General features: G+C 37.2%; 3 protein-coding genes across 5 annotated transcripts in view; 2 read left to right on the top strand and 1 right to left on the bottom strand.

The window, feature by feature from the left end:
- The window catches only part of LOC131025745 (uncharacterized), a 774,387-nt gene that overhangs the window by 195,424 nt on the left and 561,761 nt on the right, over positions 1-17,202 (top strand). The gene's annotated exons all lie outside the window — the stretch shown is intronic.
- Positions 7,167-10,712, top strand: LOC131026318 (ras-related protein RABF2b). Its single transcript, XM_057956163.1, has 7 exons — positions 7,167-7,395; positions 8,297-8,374; positions 8,460-8,627; positions 9,028-9,076; positions 9,549-9,622; positions 10,189-10,282; positions 10,412-10,712. Exons 1-7 carry the CDS (start codon positions 7,357-7,359, stop codon positions 10,510-10,512), a joined length of 603 nt encoding a protein of 200 aa, XP_057812146.1. The 5' UTR covers positions 7,167-7,356; the 3' UTR covers positions 10,513-10,712.
- Positions 10,965-15,380, bottom strand: LOC131026308 (uncharacterized). Of its 3 annotated transcripts, XM_057956150.1 has the most exons (10): positions 14,977-15,347; positions 14,123-14,242; positions 13,699-13,882; positions 13,301-13,389; positions 13,067-13,205; positions 12,369-12,443; positions 12,152-12,273; positions 11,994-12,069; positions 11,730-11,789; positions 10,965-11,370 (listed from the first exon to the last, which is right to left on the bottom strand). In XM_057956150.1, the coding sequence occupies exons 3-10, from the start codon at positions 13,834-13,836 to the stop codon at positions 11,242-11,244; spliced, it is 828 nt and encodes a 275-aa protein (XP_057812133.1). In that variant the 5' UTR covers positions 13,837-13,882; positions 14,123-14,242; positions 14,977-15,347; the 3' UTR covers positions 10,965-11,241. The 3 variants fall into 3 exon arrangements, with proteins under 3 accessions (XP_057812133.1, XP_057812131.1, XP_057812134.1); XM_057956148.1 differs by lacking the exon at positions 14,123-14,242 and having other exon boundaries at positions 14,977-15,380; XM_057956151.1 differs by lacking the exons at positions 14,123-14,242; positions 14,977-15,347 and adding an exon at positions 14,687-14,939.

Genomic DNA, 17,202 nt, shown 5'->3' with positions numbered 1-17,202 from the left:
GAAGTTCAGAATGAAAACTTGAAGAATGCTTTCCAAAAAATAGTATGACATCATATTATGTTAATTTAATTTAAATTATTCATTGAATTGAACAAATGTTTTAACCATTTTATTATTTGAAAATAACAGGATGATTACATAAGGGAAAAGAAGGAAAGGCTAATTGATTCTTCATCTTGTTCAAGCGATTTGCTATCACGTGCCCTGGAGAAACCAGAACACGGTGGCCGTGTGCGAGGTTTAGGGGCATGCGTGAAACCCAAATCATTCTTTGAAACACCTAGAGTCAAGAAACAAGAAATTGATGAGAAAGCACAATATGAGCTGGAGGAAGCGAAGAAGCAAATAAAAGAACAATATGGACGCATACATGTTCTAGATAAAGTGATCTACGAGATGGTAAGCAGAATTGGAAAACTCGAATCGAAGGTGGGTGATAAGGACGATAAGTCTGAAAGATTAGGCAGTTGTTATGTGATAAAGCCTCAAAAGACACAGGTTGAAGATGATGAAGACATCGTACTGGTTGATAAATCAGTTGGGTTGGAGGTATTAAGTGAACACTTTTGATAAATATTTTTGTTCTTTTCATCTATTTGAATACTAATAAACCACTCTAATTTATTTGATATAAGGGAAGGTGGTTAAATTACTTGAAGACGGATCCAAAAAACTTTTAGCTTATGGAACGGTCATTGTTGCTGGAGATGTCCTTTACGGATCTTCATTTCCTAAAGATTGCTTACGTGTGGCGATTGATGAAGTTGTTGATGATAATGCACGATTACCCTTTCGTATTTAAGATGAGATGGAGACTATGGGAAGTGCATTAGGAACCCATGTAGCATGGCCTAATCATTTGGTGGTGGAGAAATCAACTGAGGTAATTTGAATTTTTTCTAGCAGCCTTTTAATATTACTTAATACCTCATTCTTGTCTGTTTTGTGTATTTAGAAACATAATAAGAAGACATGTGGAAAGAAGGTTGTGAATGAGCTCGCAGTGAAGAATTTGTCATCATTGCCTTCATCATTGGTACGTAGCACTATACTGTATGATGGAGAAGTCACTCCAGGGTGTAGGGATACGTGTTCCAATAGACTTTGAACTTTTTGGGCAAGATATTAATGTTTGGATTCTAAAGAAGGATGATGTGATTCCCTTTTGTAATTTGGAACCGATTACAGGGAACTGCATTATCGCATACGTTTGGTAAATATTTTATTAAGTTACTATCATTTATATTAATTGGGATTTCGTTTGTAGCTAAACATAAAATAATTTGTTGCCAGGCATTTGTATGAAAAGATGAAGACAGATGGAGTTGTTGGGAGGTTTATGTTTGTGAATTGTGAATCCATTTACCATATCTCATGATGAAAATGTCTCAGCCGAGGATAGATCCCGTGCACTATCAGATAGGTTACTTAAGGCTTTATCAAATCAGCTGGTATTCGTTCCTTGCAATATTGGGTAAGTGAAAATGTTATGTTGAGACATATAAGTTAGTAGTTAGTGTGATATATGTTTTCGCCTACTAATCCATTTTTGTTATAAAATAGTGGGCATTGGATTCTGACAATCATTGATCTTGTGAAAGATCGTGTCTCTTTGATGGATTCAATATCTCATCGGAATCACGATGCCATATGAAAATCCATCGTTGACACGTAAGTCTTAGACTTTAACTAATAATCTCTATTATCGGTTTTTATAGCTAATATGAATTGCCTTGTTGCCTTTGATTCAAGTGCGATGAATATTGTCAATGCACGCAAGGAAAAAAAATTCAAGAAATCGGCGAGTTGGGATATAGTTAAGGTATGTATAATTTGCTATTTATGGATATTAAAACATAATTATGTTTGTTATTGCCAAGTTCCCTAATATGCACAAGATCTGAATCTTTGGAATCAATGGGGATCTGTAAACTGCCACTTCTTCCAATAATTCATCCGTAAACAAGTTGTTTATTCTCACTTGAAATTTTGTATACTTGGAAGATCACTATGATTGTATTATGATAGGGTTCTATCCAAGCCTGAATGTTCATCCCAATGTGGATTTTATGTCATGAAGTTCATGAAAAACATCATGGCAGGCTATGAAGTTGATGCCAACACGTCTCTGTCATCGATGATAATTATATATTATACTCTTGATCATTAACTTTCTAATAGAACATTTATAATTAGTCGTAAAATATATTTATGTACGTGTTTCTCTTCACAGTTTAAGAATGTTAAGACATACACTAAAGCTGAAATCGATGATATTCGTGAGGAATGAGCATCTTGTGTGATAAAGCATGTGTTTGATTGAACTTTAGGTATGAAAGCGGCGTGTTAGTGTATTAATTTTCACTTGAATGTTTTTTCTTATCCTAGTTTTCTCATATTTCAATCTCTACACGCAGATGTATATATATTCAGTCTGCGGTTTGAGGAAGCAATGTTTTGTATTATTTTGTTGTGCATGTAGTAAAACAAGAATTAATGTTTGTTATTGTGTAACATGTATGACAGGCAACTTGTGTAGCTCGAATTGATGGATGCTATGTTATATATGCTAATATTATTATGTTTATGTTAGTTTATTATTTGAATTTTTTTTATTGATTTTTGAACATAAATAAAAGGAAAATTGAGAATAAATAAAAAATCTGCAGAAAACCGTCATATAATCTAATACGTGCAAAACTGTTTTCTATAATGAAAATAGACAACGAAATAAAAAATCATACATAACAGTTAAAATCCGTTGTGTATACATAGAAAACCGTTATCTATCATGAAAATCAACAACAAAATGAAAATCATACATAACGGTTAGACACTGTTATGTATAACAAGGATAACGAGAAAAACCGTTATGTAAACTTCAATAAACCGTTATCTATAACAATCAAAACACATAATCATAACGGTTTTTATCATCTTTAATAACAGTTAGTAACGTTATGTATGACAGTGAAAGATAACGGATCTTAGCGTTATGTATCAGGGTACAGAACCGTTATCTATTGCTGACAAAGATAACAGTGTAAACCTTTATAAAAAGTACAAAAAACTGTCAAGTATGATACGAAAAAAAAATTATAATACATAACGTAAAAATTATAATATATAACGGTACAAAACCGTTATATATAAACATTATAGATAACGGTTTAATACAGTTATGTATAGTTCCTCCTACCGTTATCTATGTTCACATACATAATGGTTTTTTAACCGTTGTGTATGATATGTATCATACACAACGGTAGTATACACAACGGTTTTTTTGCTCATAGATAACGAAAAAAATACGTTATCTATGAGCGTTTTTCTGGTAGTGAGCTGGAAGATTTGACTTTTGTTTCTGATCCTTCAGTTGCATTTCTGACATCTTCTAAAGTGGTTCTTGGTCAGCTCTTTTTTCTTCAAATTTTGATGAAGCTTGACTTCTGATGGAGCTAACGTCTTCCGGCTGAATGAGTGTGTGTGAATGGACTTGATGCAATTTGCTTCCTCATTCCTTAGCCTTTCATTGATTATTGATTATCCCTTCAGATGTTAGAACAATCTCATCTGGATGACAATACGCTGAGAAATCCATTAGAAATAAAATCTTTAGAGCACAGATTTATTTCTGATGACTGATCCGGTCATCAGTGTGAGTCGACTTTCTTCTTGACTTCAGTCGTTGAGTCGATCTCGGAGAGAGAGAAAGCTGAAAGAGCGGATTAATGTCTATGGCATAAGCAAAGATCACAGACAAATAAGAGAACATAGCACATAAAAAGAGTTTTGTAAAAAGTTTTGAAAACTTTTGAAATCTTTTGACAACCCTTTTTGTACAGGATCTAGTTCGGTAGAACTTTGATCAAAACAAATTGTTCTTTCGAACAACCTGCTCTGATACCAATTGTTGGGTCCTTGAGGGTTGAAAGGACAGGTGTATTGGGGAGGGGGGGGGGGAATACACCTGTAGTTTATTTTTCAAATGTTTACTTAAAACAAACACCTTTGTACTGAAAGACAGTTTTACTGCTTTGAAAGTGTGCGGTTCAATAGACAAGAGGTGGCGACTGATACTGAAACAAAGGTTCAGTGGGTGACTTTAGTTAATTGAGCTAGTCAATTAACTTCAGTCCAAGTAAAGCTTCAATCGTAAGTAAAACAGAGTAGAGTTACTTATTTAACTGACTATCTAAAGATTGATCAGTTAAACCTATAACTCTAGCAGCGGAATATTAAACTTAATGAAATAGCCTTGAAAGATTTTCTTCACAGAGAATCCCTTAGTTACTCTTTTCAGTTAGTCAGTATTAGAGAAACAGAGATATGCGCAAGTACTGAATATAAAAGTAAGTAAGAACACAATGAATTTTTACGTGGTTCGGAAAACAACGTTCCTACATCCATGGCCAGATGATTAGTCTGACAAACACTCTGGGCATGTGCTTACGGGTGCACAACAAACCTAACCACGATGCTTACGGGTGCAACGCAAACCTATCTGCAATGCTTACGGGTGCAAAACAACCTATACTGAAAAGAAACTCCTTACAGCAACCAACTCATTGAATCAGAATCTTCTCTTTTCTCTTTTTTTCTCTCACTTGATTGAGAGATCTTCTGAGCTATTTATAGGCGTCTCTGAGGAATAGATTCGTTGGCGGAGATCTTCTTCTTCAAATCCTACCGTTGGGAGATAACGTCTCTTTTCTGGCTCAGGTACAAGGACATATTCTTATTTGGTACATTAAATGTTGTTGTAGAAGCATTTAATGTAGGCGAGTATGCTTGCGTCCTTTTCTTGACCAGTCGTTGACTTTGATTCAGTCGACCAGTTCTGATCCCAGTCTCTTCCTTTAGTTGTTCAGTCTTCAGTTGAGTTTCAGTCTTTGAAAGCTTCAGTTGTAGTCACTTCAGTTGTAGTCTCTTTAGTTGTTTCTTTCTCCTGTAATCTTTAGTTGAGATATGAAAGCTACGGGTTTTGGTATCATCAAAACTAGGATGAATATTTCTTCCAATTTCCAACAGATGCCTAGTTCAAGTGCAAAGTTGATGCACTCAAAAACTCTCCTTTGTGAGAGGTCTTGGGTTCAATTTCGCTAAAAACATAATATTTACCATATTTTTTAAATGGAATGAGAGATAATTATACGTGAGCCACAAAGATATATAATGTAAATAATGAGTAATGTGAGATTATTTATTATGTATCGACTTTTTATTTTAAATAGTGATTTATTGAAATAAAAAGTCTAAATAAAAAGATGTGATCTATTGAAGTATGACAGATTACAGATGTAATATTTTCTTAGGGAAATGAAATTTCTGGTATTAAATTGTTGGGTTAATTGCCTATAATTGCATAACGTTTTCCCGAAATTGGTTTTTGCTCCCAATTTGAAAAATCGACTTCTAAATCCATAACATTTTGTTTTTGTCTCAAATAACGGATAACAGATATCCGCGAGTACCTGACCCTAATAGGTGCGGGTTTGAGGGGCATTTGATATCCACGAATAGCTTTGTGGTTATAATTCACTATCCATTTAGTTCGCGGGTATGAGTTTGGATACTTACTATTTATACCCGTAAAACTCGTTTACCCGCGAAAAAATATCAGCTAAAATACTCGCAAAATACCCACGAAATACCCATGAATTTGAATATTAACTTTGGATTTAAACTTTGTCATTTGTGGATTTGAACATGGATGAAAGATGTGGATTTGAACTATGTGATTTGTGGTGATTTTTTTTAGTATTAAATTGTTATTAATTTATACTATTCAAATTCTGTTTCGCGGGTATCCGACGGGTAGCGGGTTGACGGATACCCGACGGGTGGCGAGTTTTGGTAGTATTTGATATTCATGGATAGTTTCGTGGTTAAAATTCACTATCTATTTAGTTCGTGGGTACGGATATGGATAGCCATTATCCGTGCCCATCGTACCCGATTGCCATCCCTAGTCTCAAATTTGTTCGGTGATCGATCTTTTCTTACGCCGGCGTCGAAAATGACACGGTGGCAGCCGGAATTGACACCTAGGCATATTTTTGACATGTGGAAAAAAAGTTGAAAAATAAAAATAAAATAAAAACCACATCATCACTTCCCCAACCTTCCCCACTCCCAAACCCTAATTTCCCCTTCCTCTCACCCGCCGTCGCCACCGACCGGAGACCATTCTCCTCCCTTCTCTCTGCACCCAATTCTCTCTCAAGCTGAGCCATTTGTCTTCCTCACGAGCCTGACCCCCGTCCGAAATCCCGACATTAACACAACCATGGTTGTGCGCCTCTGTCCCTCTCTCTACCTACTGCTCCGTTTCAACCACCGTCGCCCGTATATCGAGCGACAGCGCCGCTTCTTTCTCACAAACATTAGATCCCCATAATATACACTCACCGCCTCCATCTACCTCTTCGTTTTTCCCTTGGCCCCAAAATAAATTCGCAGTTGAACCCTAGTTTCCTCTCTATTCGAGCAATAATGGCCACCACCTAGAATGTGTCACGCAGGGGGTGATGGGGAACGAGATAGTGATGGCTTGTGTGTGTGTGGTCAGTGAAGGAGAGTGTGAGAGAGAGACCGATCGAAAGAGACTGGAAGGGTGGGAGACATGAAAGGTTGAGGGGTGATGGGGAGGTGACCGACGGCTTTTGGGGATTGTGAGGGAAATGGAGGGTGAATCTGGAAAGAAGCTTCATCGAATTAGACAGAGAAGTCCCCTGGGAGCGTTTGAAGAACGTGAAGGTTGGAGAAGACATGGAAGGTTGAGGGGTGAGAGGGTGGCGGCGATGGTGGCGACAGATGGTGGCGAGAGAAATTAGAGTTTGAGAGTGGGGGATTGGGGAAGATGATGATGTGATTTTTTTTTTATTTTTTTTTTCACATGTCAAAAATATGCCTAGGTGTCAATTCCGGCTGCCACCATATCAATTTCGGCTACCACCGTGTCATTTTCGGCACTGGCGTAAGAAAAAACTGCTCACCAAATAAATTTGAGACAAAAATAAAAGATTATGAATTTAGAAGTCGATTTTTCAAATTGGGGGAAAACGTTATGAATTTACAGGCAATTAATCCTAAGGGCTATTTTGGGAAAGAGTTAAACTTTAGTGGCACAAATGGTAAATATCTAAAATTAAGGGGTTAGTTCCGTCGACGCGTGTAATTCACTATAATTATAGGCATCATCATCTCCAACCTTTCTTGGCGTCAACTCATAACCATTGCAAAACCACAACTAAAATCTCTTTCTTTCAATCAAATTTTGTTCACACCAATTCAACTGGAAGTTTTAATTGCTACTCCGCCTGATTACTTTGTTGAATTTTTCCTAAATTTCTAATGGCCTCAAGCGCAAACAAGAACATCAACGCCAAGCTGGTTTGTACTTTAACCCGATCGTTTCTCCCCAATATTTACATCTATTTCAGCTGCATACTTTGTTAAAAAAAAAATTAAAATTCCAACATGGGCTTGATTTAATTCGTCACCAACGTCATGGGTTTGTTTGTTTTCTTGCGAATTTGACTTTTTAATTTGAACTTGATAGTCAGATCGTATCTTTATCATTTTGAAGTTTTCAGCAGTAGGTATTAGAGAATTGGGTCAATTTTGGACAATTAGGTTAATGGCGAGTAATCCCTGATTTTTGAAATCTTTTGGCAAAGCTGTATAAATTATTTTACTGTCAAAATTGTAGTTAGCTATTAACCTTCTGAATTAGTACTAGTATTTATGTATTTGTTAAGTTTACTGTTTACGCACTGCTCGTAATTCGCGGTAGTTGTTTTGTTCTTGCATTAACTGCTGGTAGTTAATTCCATACATTAGATTGAATAGAGAAAAGAATAATTCAAAAAAGTGCGATTGTCCCAAACCACGTTTCATGAGCTTTCAGTATCAATTAGTTGTTTACAGTGGAGTTCTTTTTTGTCCATTATTTTTCAAGAGTGGATTTGTCTCGTTTCCTGAGCTGTTATTATTCGTTTATGTCCGTGTAAATCAGCAGTTAGAGCTGGTAATTTTTTTCGTATGCTAAGATCGCACAAGAAATATTCCAAGAGATGATTTTTTGGATAACTTGATTACCTTTCCGTTTTATTTGGGACGATGCATTATTCCTATGTACTTTGCACCCTGCGTTTTAACAGTTTCGAGTCTTACTGCATTTTGTTTTAAGGGCTGATTTGAAATTCTACTGAAATGCTTATATTTGTGACTTGCCTTCTCTTCTTTGTTGCAAATTTAAATGAGGTTTTTATAGAATTTTTCCCTAATGTAGGTACTCCTAGGAGATGTTGGAGCTGGAAAATCTAGTCTAGTATTGCGTTTTGTGAAAGGGCAGTTTGTGGAATTCCAGGTGGGTATATGATTAATGTCAAAGATTTGATATTGCTGGACTCTTCCTGTGGGCGCTTTGTGATTCGACTGGTCTGATGTTTTAGGAATCGACAATAGGAGCTGCCTTTTTCTCACAAACAGTCGCTGTGAATGATGCAACTGTAAAATTTGAGATATGGGATACGGCTGGTCAGGAGAGATACCACAGCTTAGCTCCAATGTATTACAGAGGCGCTGCTGCAGCCATCATTGTCTATGATATCACAAATCAAGTAAGTCTGATTGCTTAACACATATAACTAGCAGAGATGTCTCCCCATTAGCCAGTGGGTCAGTGCTTGTGATGGCTATGCTTTGTTAAACACCCATTTTGAGAAACGAATGCTATTATTGCCAAGGTGTCTTTTTTTCACCATAACTCCGGCATGTGGGCAATATGAGTATGGCTCACAGCTTAAAATTTGTGGACATGACCAGTTCCTGAATGCATGCTATATATACAAGTTTCCTGATTGGCACTGAAGAAAGATCGGTTTTCATAGTTTCTTTGAACTAATTTGATAATTGCCTTAAATGATGCTTCATTGTTTATGTCAGTTCTTGATAAATACCGAGATAGATTTTTCTTTTTCTTCCTTTTCGGTTCTAATTACATTTTTGTCAACTTTATAGGCCTCATTCGACCGAGCCAAAAAATGGGTTCAAGAGCTTCAAGCACAAGGTAATTTCATTATTGTCTCTAGTTGTAAAATCTGGTTGTACCTTAATTTGCATTTTCTGATTTCATCAACTCCGTTGTGTTTGTGTTGGAGCTGCAGTGACTTGGGTTTCGACATTATAAGTGTTATCTACATTAAGACTTCAAGTTTCTAAGTTCTAATGTTAGTTTATGATTGGTGTACTGAGGGGATTACACAAGCAATTTTATCACTTTATTTTCATCAGTAGCTATCAACGGGTCTTTTGGCTTTGCACCCATATATACAAGATGTAAAACTTGTGAAATGGAATAGTTTTATATGAGAAAACCAGACACTTTTACTAAACACCTCAAAAAGGAAGCATGAATTTTCATGATTGGATAGGAATAATATCATAGTCTACACTACGATTTGTTAAGAGGAGCATGTTCTGTAGACCTGCTTTACTTTTATAATTGATTTTTAAGGCTTTCTTTTTATTTGTGACATAAGGTAATCCAAATATGGTCATGGCACTTGCTGGGAATAAATCAGATATGTTGGATGGTCGAGCGGTGGCACCAGAGGCAAGCATTTATCATTTTTTTCCCTTTATTTTTGTGAATAATGTGCCTTAGTGTTCTGAAAATTTGGGATAGAAAAAACTTGGGCAAATTGTTTTTTTCTTTTTTTCCCAAGATTCATGCGACCTATGTAACCATAGATATTCGATTTTCTAAATGCATCCTCTTTACTAGTGTACAACAGACTTTCCAAATACCTCACACAAAAAATTCTTCTTCTATAATTCTCTCTCTCCAAAAAAAAGAAAAAAAAGATACAATACAGCAATTTGCATTGAATTCTTGAAAGTTTTTAGGAAAATGGACCAACCTTTGGCATGGGACAAACATTTAAATACCTGTTTCTTCCATGTTGGTGCTAGAGTGTGTAGGGAGATGTGCCAGTATATATTTCCACTTGTAATAATTTCTTCTTGTAATGCCCATCATTTCCACCTTTTTATTTTAGTTTCTAATCATAGGAATATTATCATGGGCAGAGAGATGTAGAATTTGTTATCCAACGAACTTGTTTTTTGGTTTTAAAGTGACAGCATTGAACTTATAAGATTATGGACTTTATTTTGCAGGAGGCTCAAACTTATGCCCAGGAGAATGGTCTTTTCTTTCTTGAAACTTCTGCGAAGACAGCAGCCAACGTCAATGAAATCTTTTATGAGATAGGTAAGCATTTTATTTTCCTTTTACCATGTCAGCATGACGGGTTTTGAGAGAGAGGTAGAGAGAATATGTGGTAGCAACTCTTGTGCATCACTCATTTTCTTCATACAAGCTTGTGTCATGCTTGTACAGCAAAGAGATTACCGCGGCTGCAGCAGACACCAAACCCGTCGGGCATGGTCCTCGTGGATCGACCAGCAGAGAGGGCAAACAGTGCTTCTTGTTGTTCTTGAAAGTAAATCATATACAGACATCAAGATCGTGTTGTGTTCCATACTAGTTGTGTACCCTCCAGATTTGTACAGGAGTTGAATTTTCTATATGCATTTCCCATTTAGTTGAAGAACCTCGCTCAATATGTATCCATGTGTATTATCTTACATGACAAAATCTGTTTCTTGCATTTGAATTTTCCCCACAATTTATAATCTCAGCCAAATCTCTCATCGTTTAGATAGTCTGAAATACATTTGAGGAACTAAAGGTTTCTGGACCAGAATGTTTGGGTATTAATTTATTATGGATTGAGGATAAATCCACAGCTGCTCTTACCACTTGTACTATAATTTGGCCTAATTTTATTTATTTTGCTTGCAAAATGTTTCCATTCGGTTACCTCCATTTCCCCCTGGTTACTGCATTTCGAAGGGACAAAACGGAACTCTAATATAGACAGAGTAGTACATATAGAAAAGTGCTCTTTACTTTCTTTCCCCACAGCTCTGTTTTCCCTGCTAAAGATAAGCCTCTTTACAAGATGAAGAGTTAAAGTAGAGAATCATATCATCTTCTGTCTTTAGACACAAAGAGTGTGGTCTGTTGGAAGTATTGACAGCATGTTGATTTCCAGCATCAAGTGTGAAATCTATCCGCTATCGTGTATGTTGTTGAATTCGCCTCTTTCCCTCAGAATCCGAATCTTAATCGCACAAATGCTGGGGATATCTACAGCATTGTAATTGTCATTTTTTTTTCAATAAGGTCTTCTTCAAACCCTTGAGGATCTTCCCGAACCACATCAAGTTCATGATCGCGAGTGCCACAGGTACGACAAACACCAGAAGAAAACCAGCAGTGTGCATCTGCATCACCTGCACATAGTTTTGTAACTTCCATTAGAACCTACCTAGATTCCCTTCTTAGAAAGAACCTAATTAGATTGAAATTGTTTAGGGTGTCGAGAGACTAGATAGCATGGCAAAGTAACGATGCCTTAAAGTTTGTGAAATACAAATTTATAAATGAGAGACAAGAGACAACTTTCAATTTCAAAATACTACGAAAAGTTTGAAAAATCCTAAGCTACAAGTGCATATCAGAATGCTCGAGGAGAATGCCACGGAAAATGGAAAAAATATACGAGTTCTAGAATGAAGATATCTTATTTGAAAAATAAAATTTGATAGTAAATGATACAATGCCACGATGAGGTACTGAGGAAGGCATGTACCTGGTCGTGATGAAGATAGACGTGGTAGAACATGTAACCAAACAAAAGAATTCTTGCCACCTGCATTTCCCAATAATAACTTCATCAAGAGCTAAGGTGTTAAAAATTATTACTACAAAATGAAACAAGAAAAGAACCTTCAAAATGGCAAGAGATGTAATTGATTCTATATAAATATAACCATAGGCAACCATGTACTCGACACATAATCTATAGTATATAAGCTTTGCATTGCAAGTAAAACACAGAAGTATAATGACTTACCAACCAACTAAAAAATATGACGACTCCATTGATAAGATATGCAGTGGATCTCTTCAATCCAGATACATCAAGATACCTGTCCAAATTTGCAGGCGAATTAATCAGAGTTCTAATAATTTTTCCTCCTGTTCCCTGAACTGCATTTTGGAAAAACTCACCATCTAATATTGATCCAAGGTGTTGTTATCTCAGATATCAGAACCATAAATGTGTAAAGCTGTCCCTCCCCCATGTACATGGCATATGCAACTGCAATTGCCGAAATTGAGTGATGGAGAACCTGGGATTCAAAAGCACATGTTCTTGTAAGCACATGTTCGCAATAGAGAGATATATTAAGCCTACTCATTTTCATTCTAGCAGTAGTTTACTTACATACTCAGGTCCACCCAAAGAAGGATACCGCCAACAGATCATTCCAAGATCTGACAAGAAGTAGCCAACAGAGAGCTGCCAAAAGCAATAGGAGAATATGAATACCATGGGCCATGGCAACCCATCACCACAAATATCATCAGAACTGAACAAGAACCCCAGCAGAAATGCTTCACCGACACTTGAGTTTCCTTTTTTGAACTAAAGTATGTTAGTAACAAAACTAGAACTGTAAATGTGGTCCTATTCTCATTTGATGGCTTATATTAAGGTCATAAACTCACAATAGAGATTAATGAGTCAAGAAACTGAATAAGAGATACTGCCAATTTATTGGCTACTTCTAACTATAATACTCAAAATCACAGAAGTTATGATGAATACATGCTATCTTCTTCCCACATAGACTATATTTTCAAAGTAAGAGAAACCAAGCTTAGCTACTTTTCCAGAAAACTGTCAGCAAGAGTATGTTAAAGTATATGATGAGAAAGGAATGGGACAATTCATTTTGATTTAGGCAGTGATACTTAATTGAAATGTTGAAAATATGTTGCTGAACTAAAGATCTATCAACAAATGCAGCATGTCGAAGAAGAATAACAGAAAATAAATTAAGATTTTAAAAGCCATTTCACATATTATGAAATATTTTGCAAGAATACAAACTCAAGAGAATAGTTGCATCAGGCACTTACCCCAAGTGCAAATGTTGAGATAGATGAATTTCTGAATGTAACTAATCCAGAATGATTTTGATCAGAGAAAAGTTCAGACCAGAATACAAAGTACAAAGACATAATCGAAATAAAAACCGCATGGAGAGTGGAAATGCCACTGCAAGAAAGATAATATTACAATTGTCAGCAGAGTACCAAAACTAAATACAAATGAAAAGGGAATACTAAATACAGCAGAGAAAAGTGACTCACCGGTTATTCCACTCCATCCTTTGTATCTTAGTAAGGGCATTATAATTTCTGGAATAAAAAGTGCTGATGAGCTGACATAGATCGTAGGCCTGCCAGAGGGCCAAAGAGTGACTATCAGTAAAGTCTTAGAAACAAGAGATAGTTGAAGAAAATATATCAGCACAGAAAACATGATACTTTATCACTTCTGGGTTGCTGCATAAAGAATTAGATTTTGCTACATGTAGTCCTAAACTAAAACTATGGATAGATGGTTGTTCCTAGTATAAGATACAAAACAGAATAAAGGCAGGACATTCATACTCGATCACTACAGCTTCCAAATATATCAGGGTATGCTCTGGGCTTCCAAACCAACAATGAAGTAAACTAGAAGCAATTAGAAAGGACTGACATACCAATTTGCAAGTCAACATTCCAAGAACAATAGAAGTGTATGGAATGTAAGGATCCGCTAGTACATAGTTTTTGACCAGCACACCAGCCTGGTTTTGATAAGCTTTAAGTGTCCCAACAGTTCTTAAAGAACGCCCCATCACTCTGAATTAGTGGACCATGTAGAACTTGATAATACTCTGGCTCCTGGAAACAAATTCACAGATTCAAACTCAGTACATAGCCAAATCTGCATATATATTATTGTAAACAAGGAAGAAAAGAAGCAAAATATTGAACCTATGGAAAGACACACCATGCACCTACATAACGAATAAATATGTACGTGCTTATAATAACCTCAAACAACAACAGGGAAAAGATGGTATTAACGCCAATAATGTGCATTAACACTCGAAGTTAGCAAATGAAAAGACAAGCACCAACCTTTCAAATTGAAGCAAACACAGAGAAACTATTTTGCCTAATTTGAGATGAAATTTAAAATGTGAGAGCCAGCAGAGACAGGGTGGCGTAAATGCCATATTTCCTGTCTTGTAAGAAGACCTATAAAACATTTAAAATTTAGACATGGAGAAGTCACTTGTGTGGTTGCTTTCAAGAGCTTATTTGAAGAGTATGCAGCATTCACCTGAATTCTCGATAAACTATATAGTCAATGCATATAAAGGAAGTTCACAAATTCAAGTTGCATTAATTAAAGGGATGCAACTGTGTGGGTCTAGAACTATAACACGCACTGGGGAGATGAATAAATGTAACAATGAGCAACGCAAATAAGGACCACCTATGTTTACTGAAAGTAACTAATATCTACCTCTCTCGGCATAGACATGCCTAGTCATCACACAGCACACACAGTTCAGATTCGAGGCCAAAACCACTGAAAATATATATGATATTCATATCCTTTATATGCAAAGAACATTACAAACAAAACCCATAATCTCAAACAGCACGAATCAATTCTTATCCTAAAATCCAACATACAGAAACCAATTGGTCAGAGAAACCCTGATCTGGGACCAGTGTGACAGTGTGAAGCTCGCAAACCGAAAAGTGCGCAATTAATAGCGCGATGTACAACACTAGATCATGGTGAGGACGTTAGGCCCCTTGCCGCCAAATCAAGACAATACACAAAGCTCGGCAAATGCAGCAGGAGATCAGAACATTACTCAACTCAAAAGTCATTAATTTTAAAAAATAACATCGCAAAAACAAAACCGAAAAAGGAATATCCAAATTGAATACAGAAAAAGTTGATGGTCTGGTAATACCTAATTAGTTGGGAAATCGAAAAACCCTCTAGGGCAATCAAACGCATTCTTCATTCTTGCGAGCGAGAGGGGGAGAGAGGGAGATGGGATTTTGATTTGTGTTTCTTGGTGGGTTTGGGAAATTGATGAAAGAGAAACTTGAAGGCGAATAATACGGGAAAAAGGAGAGTTTGGAGAGACGTTGAAGTAAGCACGAGAAAGGAAAGTAGAATCGATGTAAGATTATCGAGAAAATGGAAACGGTGTGTGTGTGTCAATACGTGAATGCAGTGTGTTCCCTTTTTGGTTTTCTCGGTTGGGTGGTGCTGTGTATTGAATCTCCAACCGAAACAATGAATGAGAGAGGAGAGAGGAGAGAGAGAGAGCTTAAACATGCTAATTTAATTAATCGGATAATTTATTGCATTACAAAGTAGTAATCCCACTAAAGTGATGGTTTCATGGTTAGTTGGAGGGGTACATACACGTGTCGGACTTTGGTTGCTTTGATCAGTAGGCCGTATGTGGATGGCAATGTAGCCTAATCTCTTTTCTGGTTTTGGGATAAGATGAATGCATCCACAATTGCAATTTGCAATTTGCAAATGCAATTCATTTTTTCGAGTGATGCTAAATAGCTTAAATAGTTATAATGTCGTTATTCATAAATAAATTAATTTATGTTATTTTTTAAATAGAAGAATTTAGTTGTTTTATTGTATTATTTGTATTGTGAAACACTTACTCTATTAAAGGGTTAATGCCGCTAAATACCTTAACTATTTTCATTTTCGCGTTTTGCATCAGTTTCAAAAAATCTGTCACAGTATACCTCAATTAAGCCTCGAAGCGATTTTTGCACTCTATGAAAATTTCCGGCAAAATTAAAGCTGACTTGGCAGCCCAAAGCTAACAACAAAGATAGGTACCAGACCGTAGCACCCCAACAGCAAGACCAAAGACTCCAGCGAGTCCAAGAATAGCTCAACCTCCATGCCGGCAGCCGGAGCAAAAACTCCACAACCACCACAGGGCAACCAACGGAACTCCTCACGAGCCCAGCCCCGAGCGCACCCCGGACTGAAAAAGACTCAGAGAAAGCTTTCACAACCAACGACAGCCACAGAGAAAGAAACCAAACAAAAGCCCACCAACTGTTTAACACAAGACTCCAGAGAGTGAAAGAGTAAAACAACCTCCACGCCGGCAGCCGGAGCAAAAACTCCACAACCACCGCGGGGCAACCAACGGAGAACCTCCAGAGCCCAGCCCCAAGCGTGCCTAGGACTGAAAAAGACACCATAGGTACTCCCAAAACCAACCAGCCAAAGCCACCCCCACTTAAGCCACCCAAGTGTTCGAAAGAAAACCCAAGTGAAACCATCACCTTACTTGACGTGTAAAACTATGCGTACCAATATCAGCAGCTACAAGAGCTTTAATCTCAGCAATGCTGTGAGGCCACCAGCCCTCAGAGAGATCTAAGTTCGCCATCACGTCCGCAACCGCATTTCCCTCGCTGAAAATATGAGAAACCCTAAAGTTAATATCCGTGAGCTTGCTCAGAGTTGCATGCCAAGCCGCATGGAACCTCCAAGGAATGTTAGAGGATCTATCATGAAGGATCTTAACAACATACATTGAATCCGCCTCGAGCCACAGCTTGTTCCAACCACGTGAATAAGCAATCCCAATGGCAACGATCACCGCCATCAACTCAGCCTCGAAGGCATAGCCTCTGCCACCTTTAAAATGAAAGCAACCTCTAACCATACAAAAATTATCTCTAAAAACATCCCCAGCCGCAATGTCTCCAGGAGACCCTGAAGCAGCCCATCAGTGTTCACTTTCATCCAATCGTCAATGGGGGGCCACCAATGAACACTAACAAAGTTAGGGGGAGGAGCCGCCCTAACCTTGATGCCGAGAGCACGGGTAATGAGATACTCAGACCAAGTATTGTTGGAATGCCCGAGATGAGAGAAATTAGCATCCAACTCTTTAAACGAAGCCTTCAAAAAAGTTATCACTCTTTGATGATCAAAGGCTCACCATCAAACACCAGCTTGTTGCACCTAGTCCAAAGAAACCAAAGCGTCGAAATCACCCCGTACATCCAGCAATTGAGAATGAGAGGGCTAAAAGACAATTCCCATGCCTGAACTAAGAATGAATGAATATCTGGGCACATCATAAGATGAGGTACCTGGAACCAAGTCAAAATCTCAATCCAAATAGGAATAACTC

The sequence above is a fragment of the Salvia miltiorrhiza genome, chromosome 5 (assembly GCF_028751815.1).
Source record: "Salvia miltiorrhiza cultivar Shanhuang (shh) chromosome 5, IMPLAD_Smil_shh, whole genome shotgun sequence".
In the NCBI taxonomy this organism is placed as follows: domain Eukaryota; kingdom Viridiplantae; phylum Streptophyta; class Magnoliopsida; order Lamiales; family Lamiaceae; genus Salvia; species Salvia miltiorrhiza.
This window is presented reverse-complemented; position numbering and strand designations above follow the sequence as displayed.

Coding starts and splice junctions, on each gene's coding strand:
- LOC131026318 (XM_057956163.1), top strand. CDS start 7,357: ATGGCCTCAAGCGCAAACAAGAACATCAACGCCAAGCTG. Junction 8,375..8,459: donor GGCAGTTTGTGGAATTCCAG/GTGGGTATATGA, acceptor CTGATGTTTTAG/GAATCGACAATAGGAGCTGC. Junction 9,077..9,548: donor TCAAGAGCTTCAAGCACAAG/GTAATTTCATTA, acceptor TTGTGACATAAG/GTAATCCAAATATGGTCATG.
- LOC131026308 (XM_057956148.1), bottom strand. CDS start 13,836: ATGGGGCGTTCTTTAAGAACTGTTGGGACACTTAAAGCTTATCAAAAC. Junction 12,444..13,066: donor TCTCAACATTTGCACTTGGG/GTAAGTGCCTGA, acceptor TGCTTTTGGCAG/CTCTCTGTTGGCTACTTCTT. Junction 12,070..12,151: donor CCTTGGATCAATATTAGATG/GTGAGTTTTTCC, acceptor AAATTTGGACAG/GTATCTTGATGTATCTGGAT.